Source organism: Protopterus annectens, chromosome 3.part0, assembly GCF_019279795.1.
Source record: "Protopterus annectens isolate FY-2018-M chromosome 3.part0, PAN1.0, whole genome shotgun sequence".
Lineage (NCBI taxonomy): Eukaryota > Metazoa > Chordata > Ceratodontiformes > Protopteridae > Protopterus > Protopterus annectens.
Genome location: NC_056731.1, coordinates 1,844,130,292 through 1,844,148,208, shown reverse-complemented (window position 1 = coordinate 1,844,148,208; position 17,917 = coordinate 1,844,130,292). Strand labels below are relative to the sequence as shown.

The 17,917-nt window shown below is 45.6% G+C and overlaps 1 protein-coding gene across 1 annotated transcript in view; it reads left to right on the top strand.

The window, feature by feature from the left end:
• LOC122797207 (titin homolog) overlaps positions 1-17,917 on the top strand; it is a 329,727-nt gene that overhangs the window by 120,211 nt on the left and 191,599 nt on the right. Inside the window, exon 7 of the mRNA XM_044066036.1 lies at positions 10,719-10,821. Within this exon, the coding sequence (XP_043921971.1) occupies positions 10,719-10,821 (103 nt within the window). The remainder of the gene's footprint in view (positions 1-10,718; positions 10,822-17,917) is intronic.

Here is a 17,917-nt window from a genome sequence, read left to right as displayed (position 1 = left end):
AAAGCTGCATTGTCCAAGGCCAAGAATACAGCTTCCATGGGACCCAACAATATCCCTGGATATGTTCTACATGAGCTACAAAGTGAACTGGCACCACATCTGTGTGCCCTGTTCAATCATAGCCTCACCTCAGGCTTTGTCCTACCGAATGGTGCACTTCTACAGTCATCCCTCTCCATAAAGGGGGAGTGACTACAGACCCTGGGAATTATTGCCTCATTAACCTGATGAGTCTGATATGTAAGGCTATGGAACGCATCATCATCATGGACCTAATTAACAAGGATATATGGAATCTCCAAACTCTAGATCCTACGCAATTTGGTTTTGTAAAAGGTAGATCATGCTTACTCAACCTGGTTGACTTCTTTGAGTCAGTCGCCAGAGCTGTGGATGAGGGCAAGGCAGTTCATAAAGCCTACATCAATCTGGCCAAGGCCTTTGATACCATTCCCCACTCAGGAATTATTGATAAACTCACCAAACTAGGCATCAACCCCTATATCACTAGGTGGATTGCAAATTGGCTCACAGATAGAACCCACAGTGTGAAAGTAGCAGACTCCCAAGTCAGACTGCTGACCAGTCACGATTGGAGTTCCACAGTGATTAGTCATGGGTCCTCTCCTGTTTGCATCTACTTCTTAGAAGTCCAGGTGAACACGAAGGGACTTTGGCTGACCAAGTTTGCAGACGACTGCAAACTTGTAACCATTATTAACTCCCCAAGTGATGTAGACATTCGACAGAAAGGCCTCACTGAGACCAATGACCGGTGTCAAAACCATGGCCGTAAGCTTAATGCCAAAAAATGCATCGTCATCCCCTTTGGGAAAAACTCAGTTCCCACTAATTACTACATCGATGGTAGCCAACTGAACACTGAAGGCATTATAAGAGATCTGGGGACACAGGTTGACAGCAACCTCTCCTTCGACTACCACATTGCCACTGTGGTCAGAAAGTCCTTCTATGTGACACATCTCATTACCAAGGGTTTTGCATCCAGGAAGAAAGAGGTCATCATCTCGTTCTACTCTTCCCTCATTAGACCAATCATTGAGTATAATGTCCCATTTGGTGTGTACCTCACTAGATACATGCAACAGCTGGAAAGGCCACAAAAGTACCTCACGAAGAGGATCATAGGCCTTAAACACATGTCCTACATGGACAGACTCAAAAAACTCCAGCTATTCTCTGTCACATATCGTCTACTAAGAGGCAATCTCTGCTTGACTTACAAAGCCATGTCTGACCCAGCACTGTTAGAAATGCTACATCTAAAGAAACCCCATTCCCTCCGCACCACACGCTCCAGAGACCTCAACCACAATCAATGGGAAATAGAAAGTTCACCTCGTGGATCACTCCAGTGGCTCTACTTAGAGGCACTGGGAACTAACATTGGGTGTCACGATGCCAGGGCACTCCTATGGGCTAGGCTTGTAAAGGCTCCAGGGCCGTTAGCCTAGTACACACCTATGAACTTATGAACCTATAAGTTAAGAATGTTAAGCTATTTCAACTTGTATGAAAATATGGGAAATTATTATATTTTTGTACACATATAATATGGTCAATGTACTTTTGGTCTCTCCCAGGAGCCTAAGATCACAACATTGTATTGCTTATACCCAGCCTTTATCTTGTCACAGTATTAACCATGGATACATTACAGTCAAGAAAAAGTGCTTTTTTTAATATCACTGGTATAAACAGTAGTTACGGATGAGGACATCCAGATCACATTTAAAATACATCTGTGTACTATACAGAATTGCTTTACAATATAACATGCAGTATACTTCAAGGAATTTATTATACACATTTTACTAATTACAAAAAAACTTTTTTTTTATTACTTACAGTTACTTCTTCATTCCTGTCATTGTATTTCTAATAATTAACGGCAAAGTGGAAAATACTTTGAAATTACTGCTGGTCTTCTTCCTCATCATCATGACCACCCAACACAGGCTTTAGGTTCAAGTCTGAGGTGCTCTTTATTTTTCTGATCAGCTCCTGTGCTTTTTTCTGTTGATCAATCATTTTTCCTTGAAACAATGGAAACTGTTTCACTGGCAGGTCGTCTCTATGGGCTTTACCATAGTCAGAAGAAAAAAAGCAGAGTCCTCATCAGCTTACTGGCTCACTTTTTAGTGGGTAAACCATTTTATTTCCTCCTTAGCCTATTCTACATATAAAAATATCTTTAATCCTCCTTCTAAAAACATCTGGCTCTAGCAACTGGAGTCTCACACCTGCCCATCGACATTCCGTAATTGCAGGGTAAACTCACTTCCCTTCTGCCTAGTGTACAATGATTAATCTTTTAACAGAAAAACTCTGGAGTCTCCAGTTTTTAATATTTCCCTTCTGCAGTTATGTCAGGAGCAGCCATTTCTGCCAGCATGACTGCATCTTTATGGATATAGGTCCCTTCCCATGGCTAAATTTAGAGGATACATATGATGTACCATTTCAATTAACAAATCCTGTTGTGGAATATAGTCCATTTGATCTGAAGTAGTTTACTTCATTTGGTCTTCAACCTGTGGGTTACGGATCCGTATCGGATCCAAGCTTGCAACTTCTACTAGCATCAGCTCCGAGCTCCAAACTCCTCCCCTTACCCATAATACACCTCTGCTGCCTTCCATCCCCAGATCTCGTTTGCCGCAAATTGCTTCAGCATCGTGTCTCCTGAGCTCCAGCTAGTCAGTGGGTTAAACCTGCATGAGTAGCTTTTTCTAAAAACTTTTTTGTCAGTTAGCATTAGTGTAGGTCCCTTTTCTCCTCCCCTCGCTTGGTGCGTCGAGTGTTAGAGTTTTAGGTTAGTTAGAGTAGTTTGTACTGTTGTGTAGATTATGGTTTCCCCGCCCCCCTCTCTGTTTTCCTGTATATGAGTGTGATGAGTGAGTGTGTGTGTGAGTTAGTAGAAATAATTGCATGTTTTTTTTTTCTATTAGGCTATCTTTCTGATAATTAGTATGGCTGAAAAACTTGTTTTCAAGCATTGCACAGAGTGTGGCCATAAGCTATCCCCAGTGGATGGCCACATTCTGTGTGTGCTGTGCTTGGGTGTGGCACATTTGAGTGTGGACTGCAACATATGTGCGGACTTTAACCCCCACGCCATAAAAGACAGAAGGGCCAAGTTGGCCCTCAAAGGCCTTCTTCATACTTCAAACTTTGCTTCCTCGTCTCTGGCTTCAGTCACAGCAGCTGCTGTGGCCTCCTCTCCCTTCTCTCTTCCTCTGGCTTTTCCTCCCTCCCAGGCTGGGACACAACCTCCTGTACCAAAGCCTGTAGTAGCGGAGCAGAAAAAAGGTAGAGAGAGGGAGAGAGAATCGAAGACAAGGGAAAAGAGAAGGAGGTCTCTGGACCTCACTTCTCCCACCAAGACACCATGGATTTGTGACTCCCCTCGGCTCCGATCTCCGGAGGAGACATGTTCAGCTTGTCATGCCTCGGTGCCCTGACTCACCAGGTTGGAGTCCGTGGTCTCGTTGCCATCCACCCGCTTTTTGTCTGACTTGGATCTGGATAAAATGTGTTTTATCTGTAAACAGATCCAGATGGGGGTCTTGCTAGCCCCCCTCCCTCAGGAAGGGGGAGCTTTCTTCCCTTTTTTCAACCTATATCTCCTTTTCCAATCTGACCTTTGGGTTCGGAGTACTCGGATCCGAGGTTGGCTTTGGTCAGGGGGTCAGCGCAGACGGTACTTGCTTCCTCGACACCGACAGCTGCCTGGAGCATTTTAGATCTGACCAGCTCGGATCTGAGCCACTCTCGGAGCCGGAGCTTGGGTGTCGGATCCAAGGGAGTGGAACCTTTTCCATCTGGTCCGACTTTGTCGGGCCAGGTTTCCTCCCTCTGAGCTCCATCTACCTCAGGCCCAGCTCCGATTCTCTCGTTGGACCAAAGGGAGATCGGCCTCCTTATTGGTTTCTCAGGAGGTTCGTTCTCCTTCTGCGTTTGACATGGCAGAAAGAGTTCTGTCTGTCGGATCGAGACCCCTAACCGCCCCCTTGGACTCCTCCCAGACCCCCTCGGCTCTGTCACTGGTCCCCATCGTTTTACCAGAGGGACAGCCTGTGCTCGAAGAACCCCGGATGTTTTCCCCTTAGGAACAAGTGGCTTGCGAGCTCCCCCCCCCCCCCCGGAGAGCCACACTGGAGAGGTACCTCGCAAGCATAGGTGCAAGAGGAGGCACTTGGACTCCCCCGATTCCTTCACTGAGGGCACGGACTTAGGTGACTGAGAGGGTTCCCTTAGGTCACCTCCCAAGGATGTCTCCAAAGGAGACATCATGAAGATCCTGCACCAGTGGGGAGGTTGGTCTTCCTCCAAACCTTTTTCTGATGAGTCTGTGATCCTGGAGGCTTTCAGCATGAGCCCATGTACTTCCTGGGTGTCCCCTCCTGCTGATCTTCTGGTGGATCTGGTCACCTCGCAGGCAAGAAAGGAACCGGACACCATGGAACCTATTCCAAAAAGACCTGATAAGCTCCTTAGCCCCCCCCCCCCCCCGGCCAGCTTGGAATAAGGGCTTCCCCATAGACGCCATGGTGGTAGCAGCAGCCACTAAGAAGGAACTTGCTCAGGAAAGTTCCTCGGTCCACCCTCCTGACAGCGAGTCACGGATAATGGACTACCTAGGGAAGCAAGTGTACGCTTCACCTACCTTTTTGATTAGGGCGCTGAACTACTTGGCCCATGTCACCAGACTCCAGTGCGACCTGGTAAAGGAGCTGGAGGAGTCTCCCCCCAAGTTCATGTCGCAGGAGGACAAGGCTTCGTTGTCTGTGAGGATGGCCAGGGTGGCTGGGTCCGGCGTGGCTAAGAGGCACAACCCCTGTTTCAGGCTATGTCAATTTTCCGAACCCTTGAAGGCGTCTTTTGCCAATGACCCTTATGACGGCTCTACACTCTTTGGTAAGACCATCAAGGAGACATTAGTCCAGAGTGAGAAGGACGGGAAGACACTGTCTACCATCGGGATCCGCTTTTCTAACCCTCAAAGGTCCTTTTCTCGGAACCAGAGAGGGCAAAAGAAGATGTGGTTCCGGAAGTCACAGTATTCCCGGGACACTCAGGGCTCTTCTTCCCCCAGAGGCATAGGGGGACAGGATGGACGCCGGCCCAGAGGCAGGGGGGGGTCCGAGGAACTTTGGGTCTCGAGAATCTTTCTCGGACAGACCCTGGCAGTGACCCTGAGTGGTTGCACGACTGCTCCACTCTGGAGGCACTCGGGGGATGATTGTCCTTGCACCTAGCAGCATGAGAGCCCATAACAACGGACCGCAGGAAATTTCCAAGCCACTAGAAAAACGAGCCATCAAAGCTGTCCCCCCAGATCAGTCCAGATTGGAGTTCTGCTCCAGGTTCTTTTTGGTGCCCAAGAAAATGGAGGACTTAAGGCCCATTCCGGACATCCCTACCCTGAACCTGTCAGTTGCCAAAGAGAAGTTCTGGATCGTCACATTACAGTCCATCATGCCGTACCTGCAAGAGAGCGACTGGATGTGCTTGTTAGACCTCCAGGATGCTTACTATCACATTAAAATGCACAGAAGCTCCAGGAGGTTCCTCTGCTTCTGGCTGGGAGTCAATCATTACCAATTTCGAGCCCTACCCTTTGGTCTCACCACAGCCACCATGGTGTTTACCAAAGTGATGGCGGTGGTAGCGGCTCACGTGAGGCTTCAGGGGATTCAGGTCTATCCATACTTGGATGATTGGCTCCTCACTGCTCCCACCAGGCGTCTACTCTCCCAAACCAGGGATTATTTCCTGACTCTTGCCCTGCGTTTGGGGATCACGATCAACACATCCAAATCTCTCCTAGATCCTGTACAGGTGATAGACTACATTGGTGCCAGGATAGATAGTATTCAATGCAAAGGTTTCCTGACCTCGGAGAGAGTTCAAAACCTCAGGATGCATGTTTCCCTGATCTACCACTTTCATCTCCTGACGGCAGAATCGGTGTTGAGGGCCTTAGGCTCGATGGCGGCGACCATAACTCTTCTTCCGTGTGCCCAGTTATACATGAGAATTCTACAGTGGACTCTAGCTGTACAATGGTCCCTGTTGGAACTGCCATTGACCTATCCAATCCAACTCAGTCGAGTCTGTCGGTCATCCTTCATATGGTGGATGTGCTCTCAGAACATTTGGAGGGACAACCTTTTGTTCCATCCCCAGCTCAAACCACAGTGACCACGGATGGCTCCCAAGCAGGGTGGGGGGGGGGGCATTGTTCAGGCAGGACAGTCCAAGGCCTGTGGTCCCCTATAGAGACCAGCTTGCACATAATTGTCCTAGAGATGAGGGCAGTCCTTCTATCGTTGCAGGCCCTTCATGCCTTTCTTCCTCTGGGAACAATTACTATTCAGTCAGACAACATGTCAGTGGTCTGGTATATCAACAAACAGGGAGGGACCAGATCTTACCCCCTTTGTTGTGAGACCATGAGAGTGTGGGAATGGGCGATCTTCACCGGTCGCTTTTTCATCGCAACGCACATTCCAGGACGGTCCAGCATTCTAGCAGACAGGCTGAGTCGGACCATTCTGATGCCTTACGAGTGGTCTCTGAATCGGTCAGTAGCAGAACAGAACTTCAGCGAGTGGGGTCAACCTTGCTGCGATCTCTTTGCATCTCCTTCCAACGCGAAATGCCGCAAGTTTTTCGCTCTAAACCCCCTGCCGGGGGAGTCCCCCAAAGATGCTCTAATTCATGCTTGGCCTCCCGGTCTTCTGTATGCTTACCCGCCAGTACCTCTCATTCCGAAGTTTCTACAGAAAGCTCATCGAATGGGAAGCAAAGTGATCCTCATTGCCCCGTTCTGGCCTCACCAGGTATGGTTCCCCTTCCTTTGGTCTCATCTTCTGGCTCCGCCTTGGATCCTAGATCCCATTCAGGATCTAATTTCACACCCTTCGGCGGTGCCTCACCTGCATCTAGACAGCCTGAACCTCACATCTTGGCTGCTCCAGTTCCCGTAATTGCTAGGACTCCTGGACTATCCTCCTCAGTTAGATCTATTCTGGTGGCTGCTCGTAAGTCTTCGACCAGGAAGGTTTATCGCAGTAAGTGGAAACGTTTTTTCTTTTGGGCCTCTCAAAGGAGATTAGACCCTTTCACAGCTCCTATTTCCACCATTCTTGATTTTCTAGCTGATATTTTTCAACACGGAGCTAGTTCTTCTACTGTCAAAGTTCAGTTGGCTGCCATCTCTCATTTTCATGTGGGCGAGAATTCTGCCTCTTTAGCCTCTTCCAGACTGTGTAAAGCCTTTATCAAAGGCACCTTTTTGTTATATCCCCCAGTCAAAGATCCTGTTCCTCCATGGGACCTTACTATGGTTCTTCAAGCTTTGATCACTCCGCCTTTTGAGCCTGCCACAACTGCAGATCTAAATTTTTATCTTGGAAAACAGCCTTTCTGGTGGCTATTACCTCTGCAAAAAGGGTTTCAGAATTACAGGCCTTATCTATCAAGATTCCTTACATGATTACTGTTTCCCTTCGCACCAATCCATCCTTTCTTCCTAAGCTGGCTTCACCAGTCAGTATCAATCAGACCATTAATTTGCCTGTGTTTTTTCCTAATTTTACGAACAAGATGGAATACAAACTCCACATGTTGGATGTTCATAGACAGTTACGATTCTATTTACACAAGATAAAACATTTCCGTAAATCTGATCAATTGTTTGTGTCTTTCTATAAGCCCTTTTTGGGGAAACCTATCTCTAAGGTCACTATAGATAGATGGATTTCTTCATGCATCCTGCAGGTCTGTAAGGACAGAGGCATGTCTCCTCCAGGTCAGGTGAAAGCTCATTTCACTAGGTCCATGGCTACGTCTGCGGCCTTTTGGTCTAGAGTGTCTTTGGATGATATTTGTTCTGCAGCTACTTGGTGCTCATCTCATATGTTTATTTCTCATTACAAATTATATTTGACTTCCAGAAGGAGAGCATCCTTTGGTTCTGCGGTGCTTCGGATTATCCTTCCATGAGGGCCTCCCAGGAGTTTAGTAGCTGGGGACTCTGTCCCACAGGTTGAAGACCAAATGAAGTAAACTACTTCAGATAAAGAAGTTATGTACTCACCATAACGTTCCACCTGAGTAGTTGTACTTCATTTGTCTTCAACCATCCCTCCCTCCTTCCCCCGGACCTTGGCATATGATCAGCCTTTGGGCTGCAGTAAAAGTCACAAGTAAATTTGTTCAGGTTGGGTTATCAGTATAAGGTTCAGCAAACTCGATCTGGGGATGGAAGGCAGTGGAGGTGTATTATGGGTAAGGGGAGGAGTTTGGAGCTCGGAGCTGATGCTAGTAGAAGTTGCCAGCTCGGATCCATAACCCACAGGTTGAAGACAAATGAAGTACAACTACTCAGATGGAACGTTATGGTGAGTACATAACTTTTTTTTACTTTCAGTTTCATACGATTAATGCAATGTATTCCTTTCAGTTTCTCTGTATAGCAGAAAATCTCAGGTTTTCTCTGCATGTTCTTTTCTTCAAACTCTAATACTTTTTGCAGCAGTTCATGAGAAACCTCATATTCAGTCAGTCTTTCCTCTATTTCATCCTCTGGTTTCTGTAGTTTTATTGGTTCATCTGAAAGCTACTTAAAGCTTCTTCTATTCTTTCCAACCTTTTGTAATTTGACCATATATATTCTTCCAGTGTTTCATTTATTTTAAACAACTCTTAGGGTGTTTAATTTATGTTTCCTTCAAATTAGTGGTGACAGTCTTCTGTACCAAAGCTGAAATTTGAATTTTTTTTTGCTGAACTGTTCCTCATCAAAGTTTCTTTCTTCTTCTTCTTTTTTATTTTATTTTTTCTTACTTTTTCTATATTTTTTCTTTGCTGACATCCAGACAGTGTAATGATTAACCAGTTACTGACTTTTACCCAAAGAGACAGTATTTACTGACTTTTATTTCACATTGGGAGAGTTTTAATCAATCTGTTGCTCAGTGTGCAGCTATCTTGGAAGTCAAGGGAAATCCATCTTTTGATCATGTCTGTGCTGACTGGCTTTTCTACTACTCCCAAGGTTTTCTGCAAATACCTACCTCCATTTTTTGCTTATGTCAGATTACTTGGTGTTCTTCTCTTCCCACGTCTGGAATGTTGCCTGAGTCATTCGCCTGCTGTACCAGTTAACAGTTGCGGCAGTCGATAATAATACTAATACTATGCAATAAGGGATCATGTGACTCTCTTCCTCTTTGAGTTTGTACTGTGTATCAATGTAAAAAAGACTGTTGGCTCATAGAGGTGTTCCATTACCTCAAAGATCTGGCTGAGGAGCTGACAGCTAGTTGGCAGCCAACTCCTGTTAATATTATATTCTGCATAGCAGTGATATTGTTACTGATGTAACCAGTGCTGTGGTGAGTATAGTGACACAAATGTATTTTTTCCTCATTTCCCACATCTCTGAATTACTAGCTGAGTATTAGCAAGTATAGGATGTGTTTTATTACAAAACGAATAGTACTGATAAAAACCAATGTAGTCAGTTGATGCAGTGACATCTACTGGATTCTTACTAATGTCATAAACTCTGTAAGACCATGTCTTAAGGCTGTGGTGAAGATTACAATGATTCTATTGTATAAAAGTGGAGGAATTATAGACAGAAGCACAATATTAGTCTTTACTCATTTCAGGAGGTCACATTTAAGATATTGACAGCTGTCTGTAGTATGTATATTTTTAGATTTGTGCTTGTTACAGAACCTCTGTTTGTCTGTTTTACTCTTTTAATGTATTTATAGCTGTTTTCATCATTTTAAATATGTCCTGATTCAGAGAAACAGAGTTAAAAAGAAGAGGTAAAGTGGATGGATGAAATGTGTAAGAAAACATTGAGCTACCCTATTGTGCTGTTTTCCCTGTCTGTCTTTGCAGTCAGATGTTGGACTTATGCTGGTGTAGAGCTTAAGATTCAGTGAATAGAACTGCATGGCCACAGTTACCTTATACTAATCTGCCATGGAATAAGTATTAAGCTACAGAAGTAGCTAAAAATTCAGAAGGATTTACTATTATTATTATTATTATTATTGTTGTTTTCATTACAGTGGTGCTGAGGTAAGCCTTTGCACCCATAAGAAAATCAGGGAATTGTAGAACTGAATTGGAGGTTTGATTGGAGTGATTAGGATGTCATATAAACCATGCATGCAGGAACAGTTTCATTAATGTTGACCTGTTTGGGAACTGGACCTTGCAATTGGAAGGAGGGGTGGGGATTGAAATCTACTGGACCACCAGGGAGTTGGTGTTTGTTCAGTAGGAGCATACCTTTGTTTCTGAATTGTTGATTTCATTTGAAAGCAAAAAGGGGCGATAGTGCCACAGAACCATCAGAAATAATGCACAAAAATATATATATCGCTAATGATTTTATAATGGAGGGGATGGAGTTTGCAGATAGTGGCTAAATGGGTGGAATGTTATAACTTGGTGAAGTTCACAAAGCTGAACTTTTAAAGGTTTTTATGGTGCTAGAAAGATGGCATTGTATGCTTTGGCTGTAAGCTATTTCAGCAGAAGCCAAGATACATTAATATGTACCCCCTGAATCAGAAGGTGATCTTTAAATGAGAAATCTTAATTCTTTACTTTGATGTGTCCAACAACTATAGCTTTTTAATTTTTTAATGTATTTCTTGCAGTGCCTCCACGGTTTGTAAATAAACTGAAAAATGTCTACTTCTCAGAAGGAGAGGACTGTCAGTTTACGTGTATTATTGAAGGAGCACCTTTCCCAGAAATAAGGTCAGCATAATGCGTAATCGGCTGTGTTGTTTATGTTTTATTTCATATGTTGCCTTTTAGAATACTGCATTGCCTGACATCTAATAATAGTTCACTGTACTTTTATTGTTAATATTTTTAAGCATTTTTGAGGGGTAGTCCTACTTATTAATCATAACATTTAGACTATCTAAATGAATTGCATTTTGTAATCCTATTTAAATGTGTGTTGTGTATATATATATATATATATATATATATATATATATATATATATATATATATATATATATCCATTTTTAGTGAAATGGTTACCTCTATAAAGCAGTACCTGTCTCTGTACTTTTTTTGTGTTTTATGTGTACTATTGTATTTGCCTTCTGGTCCAGGTAATGACTGGAAAAGGTCTCTTGGCCAGTCTATCCACACAACTAAAAAGTGTTAAACAAATAAGTAAACACTTCCTTGTACTACAAAAAAAAGCCAACAGAAAATCAGTGATGAAAAATTTGTAGTTTCTGATCAGACTTGATAGCTGACATAAGAAATTTCAGAAGGATTAATATAGTAACGGGTTCCTGCTTTATCAGTGGAATGAAGGGTCCAGAAGTGTTATTGGAATCAAGTATTCACAGTAAGATTATGATAATGTGGTTTGTGCATGGGATTCAGACTGAATTTACTTATGACTAAGAAGAAGTAGTATTTATTAATTAGTAACAGCATTACAACGGTTGCAGAGTGTGTACACCGAAGTAGATAGTCTCTACAACAATTTTAAGTGTACCTCTTGAACTGTAATCATTCTACATAAAGTGTAATGATATGATCAAGCCTTTCATGTACTTATTTATTTATATTCGTTAACTGATGTACAACATTATCCACATGTGATCCTATTCTATGTTCCTACCAGGAAAGAAAAATAAGAGTACAAATACAGAAAAATGCATATGGTGTGCACGTAATTAGTGATGTCTTAACTTATAGTATATTAGCATGCTAAAATAACAATTAAGCATATCTTTAAAGTATAAAGGAATCACAGTTTGAATGTAATAGATGTTTACAAGCCATAAACATACACAGCATGTCTAAGTCTTCACATTTTTTGGTAAAACAGGTTGCCTGTTGTTTTATAACACATGGGATATGTTGAGTTAATGGAAATGCTGAATTAGAAGACAGTTCACAAGTGAGAGGGTTAGAGCCATAAAAGGGAAAAAGTGAAAGAGGGAGAAAGATGAGCTGAGAGGTGGCCTTTGTGAAGCAGTCATAATTACAGAACTTCCCGTTGTGAGGCTGCTGTATTATTTGCATAGGTCCTTAAGTGATGTGAATCAGTATATTAAGAGATCTGTGTGGTTTATTGTGCTTAAAGCATCTACAATTTGTAGGTTCCTGTAGGTAGGCTATAAATTCTGAAAAAAAATAGTGTCTGTATGATGTAATGTGGTCCTATCTCACCTACATTCATTACTGATGGGCTTGGAGCCAAGAATCGTCTCCGACTCGGCCGCTATAACTAGCACAAAGTCTCTAATTGGCTGGGCTAAGCCTGTATCCCAGGATGCACCACACCCAAACCCCCAGATCTCGTTTGCCGCTCGTTGAGTGAAGACGTGGTCTCGAGCTTGGCTGTGGCTAAGTACCTTATTTGAGCTATTTACTTAGTTTCCTGTAATTTTTTTCCAACCAAAAGCTATTTTAATAGCTACATTCTGTGTATTTGGTGTTTTGTGACTTTTTCCATTTTTAGTTATAGTTGTGGTATCCTTGTGTTTAAGTTAGAGGGCCTTAGCCCTGTTCGGTGTGTTTCCTTGTTGGTTTTAGGGACGTTTGAGTTAGAGTCCCTTCCTCCTTTCCCTTTCGTGTTGGCGTCTGGTTTTGTGTGGAGATTTGAAATGTCAGGCAAAGATCAGAAGGAGCATAGGCCTTCTGGTTTTAAAAAGTGCGCCAGATGTTCCTATAAGATGTCTCTGACTGATGGCCATGCCATCTGTGTGTACTGTTTGGGCGCTATACACTTGCAAGATTCCTGCAGTGTGTGTCATTCGTTTAGTTCCAGGGTCTTGCAAGAGAGAAAAAATAAGTTGATTCTCAAGGGCCTGGTAAAACCTGCCTTTGAAGAAGCTTTGGCGTCTTCTCCCCCTAGCGGGAAATCGAAGACAAAAAAGAGATCTCCGGCTCCGTCTAGTTCGTCAGAGCCATCGGAGAAAAGATTAAAGATTGTTTCATCTTCCTCGGCTCTATTGGTCTCGGAGCTGCAGGAGATGCTGTCGGTACTGGAGACGGCTTCTTTGGTTCCACTGCCGCTGGAGCCGAAGGAGGTTTCTGTTGTGTTGGAGCCGACTTCGGCTTAAATTGTCTTGGAGCCGATTCGGAGCCATTCTCCCAGCTTTACGTTGGATCCATTAGAGAAGACTTCTCGACCCCCTTCTGTGTCCTCCAAGTCCTCCAGGTTGTCTGATTCGGATTTGGATAGGGTGGTGCAGAGGCTCCTCCAGTCACCAGTGTTAACAAAATTATTCTCGGCTCCAGCCCAGTCGGCTCCGGAGCCTGCCCATTTATCGGTTCCGATTATTCCTCCTCCAACCACCTCTGTGTCATCGGAGCCGGAGTGTTCTAAGTCGAGTGTGGTCCTTGGGTCAGCTCCGAAACCCCTTTTGAGTTTTTCGGCTCCGACCTTGGCTCCAACCTTTTCGGTTCCATCTAATGGTTTTGGCACTCAGGTTTCGTCGGTCGGACCCGAGATGGATACATCGGGGCTCCAGACCTCGGCTCCAAGTCTCCCTCTTGGTGCTTTGGCCGGGGGAACCCCTGTACCAATTGTGGTCTCGGAGACAGGTCGCTCCTTGGATTCAGGTGGACCCGCCTTCGAGGCCATGAGGAGCACACTGGCCAGGTCTTCGGTGACATCACTCAAGTCAACCACTCCTTTCCCGGACACTGCGACTAGAGCATCTGATGCCTCTCTATCAGCAGGCAGCGGGGCTCGAAGGCCTGAGGATACCCCCATGCGTGTTCCCCTGCTTTCTGAGGGCCCTTCAGAGTCTTTGCCTGAAGAGCCTCCCAGAAAGAAGTTGTGTAAGAGGAAGCACATAGACTCCCCAGATGAGTCTATCACCTCAAACACCGACCTCGATGATGCAGAGGAGTCCCCAAAGTCGTCCTCCGATGATGTCTCATTCTTCGACATCCTGGAGATTTTGAGACAGAGAGGCGACTGGCCTTCCAAAACCCCCTCTGAGGAGGAGTCGGTCTTCCTCAAGGCCTTCGGAGCCTGACCTTCTGCCTCCTGGGTGTCTCCACCCTTTGATGAATTGTTGGACCTTATTTGTCGAAGGGTGTGGGAACACCCTGACTCTGTGGAACCGGTTCCCAGCCGCCCAAATAAGTTCTTGTCTGTGCCTCCTGGGAAAGAGTTCTTGATAAAAGGAGTTCCTGTAGATGCCATGGTGGTGGCATCTGCCACTCAGCAAGAAGCTGCAGAGGCTTCTGCTTATGTTCATCCTCCTAACAAGGAGTCTAGGAGTATGGTTCGGTATGGAAAGTGTACCCTGTCTTCAGCGACCTTTACTTTGCGGTCGTTGAATTATCTGTGTCATTTTACGAGGCTCCAAAGAGATCTCCTCAAGGACTTGGGAGATACTCTGTCGGGTAACTTGCCTGAGGTGGTAAACCAGACTGTCAACGCCCAGTTGTCTACCCTGTCATCTATTGTTATCTCATCCATGAGGCTCATATCCTATGCAGCCGAGGGGGCGGGTAGGGCAGCTAGCGCAGGCGTAGCCCTTAGGAGGCAAGCCTGGATGCGCCTGTGTCACTTCGTGGAGGCCTTCAAGTCTTCCTTCACGGATGCTCCCTTTGACGGGTCCTCCCTCTTTGGACCCAAAGTGAAAGACACTCTCACCAGATGTGAGCAGGAGGGTAAGACTTTGTCTGCCGTAGGGGCCCATTTTTCGCTTCCCTCTAGACCTTATCCCAAGGTGCAGAGGGGAGGAAAGATGTACTTCAAGAGATCTCAGAAGTCTTTTCCTGACCATCATGGTGACCCCCCCTCCAGAGGCAGAGGAGGGGGAATTACTCTGGAAGACATTGCCCTAGGGGCGGGGGAGGCCCCCGGAACTCAGGAGACCGCAAGTCCTTTCGTGGTTCCTTCTACCAACGTCCCTGAGGGACTGCCCAGCTATTCCTCTCTGGAGCCAGTCAGGGGTCGTTTCTCGAAGCATCTTCAAGCCTGGGGAAACATCACTCAGGATCGATGGGTGCTTCAAATTATTGCCGGAGGTTACACCATTCCCTTTATCGTACCCCCTCCGCCATCCAAGAGAGTCCCAGACGTTCCACCCAGTCAAAGGGATCAAGCAGTGTTAGAAGTCTCAAAGCTGCTGGAAAAAGGAGTCATCCAACCAGTCCCCTCAGACCAGATCAGATCAGGAACTTACTCAAGGTTATTTTTGGTGCGAAAAGAACAGGGGACTTGAGGCCCATCCTGGATTTTAGCCGTTTAAACCGCTTCGTCAGGAAGTCCAAGTTCCGAATGGTCACTCTTCAAACCATTTTCCCCTTGTTGGAAAAAGGAGTATGGATGTGCTCCATCGATCTCAAGGATGCCTATTATCACATCAAGATAAACAAGGCCTCCAGGAATCACTTACGCTTCTGGCTGGGAGCCTGTCATTTCCAATTCTGAGCCCTGCCCTTTGGTCTCACCACAGCCCCCAGGGTGTTTACCAAATGTCTGGCAGTGGTGACTGCTCACCTGAGACGTCTAGGATTCCAGGTGTTTCCTTACCTAGACGACTGGCTTCTCACCGCCCCCACCAGGCATCTACTTGTTCGAGCCACGGAGGCCACCATCAACTTGGGTCAACTCCTAGGGATTACTTTCAACTGGCAAAAATCTGTCTTGCTGCCATCACAACGTGTTGCATTTATCGGCGCAGAGCTAGTTTGCGTAGAAATGAGGGCTTTCCTTCCTACAGAAAGAATAAAAGTGCTACAGGCTCAAGTTTTGGCCTTATTACCTCTGAAAAAGGTCCGAGCCGGACTTGTTCTTCAGTTACTAGGTTCCATGGCGGCCACCATCCTACTAGTACCCCTGGCCAGGCTACATATGCGGATACTCCAGTGGCTTCTTTCGGTCCAGTGGTCCTTTCAAGAATTCCCTCTGTCTCATCCGATTCTTATAACGGAACAATGCCGACAGGACCTGCGTTGGTGGCTTCATTCACCCAATCTGAACAAAGGGAGATCCCTGAACCCTCCGCCCCCTACTGCCACAGTGACCACGGATGCCTCCCAGACGGGGGGGGGGGGCATTATCTGGGCAGGACGATCCAAGGCATGTGGCAAGATCACGAGGTACACTTGCATATAAATGTCCTGGAGATGAGAGCGGTGCTACTAGCATTGCAGGCACTTCACAGCTCTCTTCCCAAGGGAACTATTTCAATTCTTTCCGACAACATGTCAGTCATGTGGTACCTGAACAGGCAGGGGGGAACCAAGTCCTATCCCCTTTGCAGAGAAGCCATAAGAGTGTGGAATTGGGCGGTGTCTTCCCAATGCTTTCTAGTGGCAATGCACATTCCGGGGAAGTCCAGTGTGATAGCAGACAGGCTAAGCAGAGCTATTCTGATGCCTCACGAGTGGTCCCTGAACGATCGAGTTGCTGCCCAGATCTTCTCCAGATGGGGTCTATCTTGCTGCGACCTCTTTGCCAGTCCCCTCAATGCCAAGTGCAGCAGTTACTTCACTCTGATCCCCCCTCAGGGGGTGTCACCCAGGGACGCTCTAGTCCACGATTGGCCCCCCGGTCTGTTCTACGCCTTCCCTCCGTTTCCTCTGCTGCCAAGAGTGATTCAGAAGGCAACTTCCTTGGGAAGCAAAATGATTTTGATCGCACCACACTGGCCCCGTCAAGTTTGGTTCCCCTTTCTCCGGAGATATACCATGGACGGTCCTTGGATTCTGGATCCAGTTCCAGACCTATTGACTCATCTGTCAGGGCAGTTCCACCCATCCCTGCGAACCCTCAAGTTCACTGCCTGGCTTCTCCACTTCCGTCCTTAGTCAGACAGCTTTCCTTTACACCGGAAGTGGTACATATCCTATCTTCTTCCCACAAGCCATTTACTAGAAAGATATACTCCAGTAAATGGAAGAGATTTGCTATCTGGGCCCAGTCACATAATCTAGATCCCTTTACAGCCCCTGTGACGGCAGTTTTGGATTTTTTGGCAATGCTTTTCAGACAAGGTTCCACTGCCTCCACTATTAAGGTACAGCTGGCGGCAATCTCTAATTTTCACGTTTCATATGAGCCTTCCCTCATGGGCCATAAACTGTGTAAAGCATTCCTAAAAGGAGCCTGGTTACTTCGTCCCCCAGTTTCACAGCCAGTTTTGCCATGGGATTTAAACTTGGTGCTTAGAGCCATAACTTCTTCTCCCTTTGAGCCTGCAGCCACTTGTGAATTAAAATATTTGTCTTGGTAGACAGACTTTCTGGTGGCCATTACTTCAGCTAGACGGGTATCAGAGCTTCAAGCCCTTTCTGTTAAACCTCCTTATTTGATTTTTCATAAAGATAGAATATCCTTGAGACTCAACTTTCCTTTCTTCCTAAGGTTTCTTCTACCTTCTGTCTTCACCAATCCATTGAGTTACCGGTGTTTTTCCCACACTGTTCAAACAAGGCAGAATTCAAATTTCACCAATTGGATGTACGTAGACAACTGAGGTTTTATTTGCACAGGACAAAACAAGAGAGGAAATCAGATCAGTTATTTGTGTCCTTTTCGGAGAACAGGATTGGTAGCCCTGTGACCAAAGGCACTATTGCAAGGTGGATTAAGGACTGTATCTCATTTATTTACACATCGGCAGGTAGAGATTTACCTTTCCCAGTTAAGGCGCATTCTACCAGGGCTATGGCTACCTCAGTGGCTTTTCATGCTAGGCTCTCTTTGGATGAAATCTGCACGGCAGCCACCTGGGCTTCCCCACACACCTTTATTTCTCATTATAAGCTGGAAGTGGCTTCTAGAGGCCGGGCTTCCTTTGGTTCCACGGTGCTCAGGAGTGTTTTCCCATGAGCCTCCCAGGATATA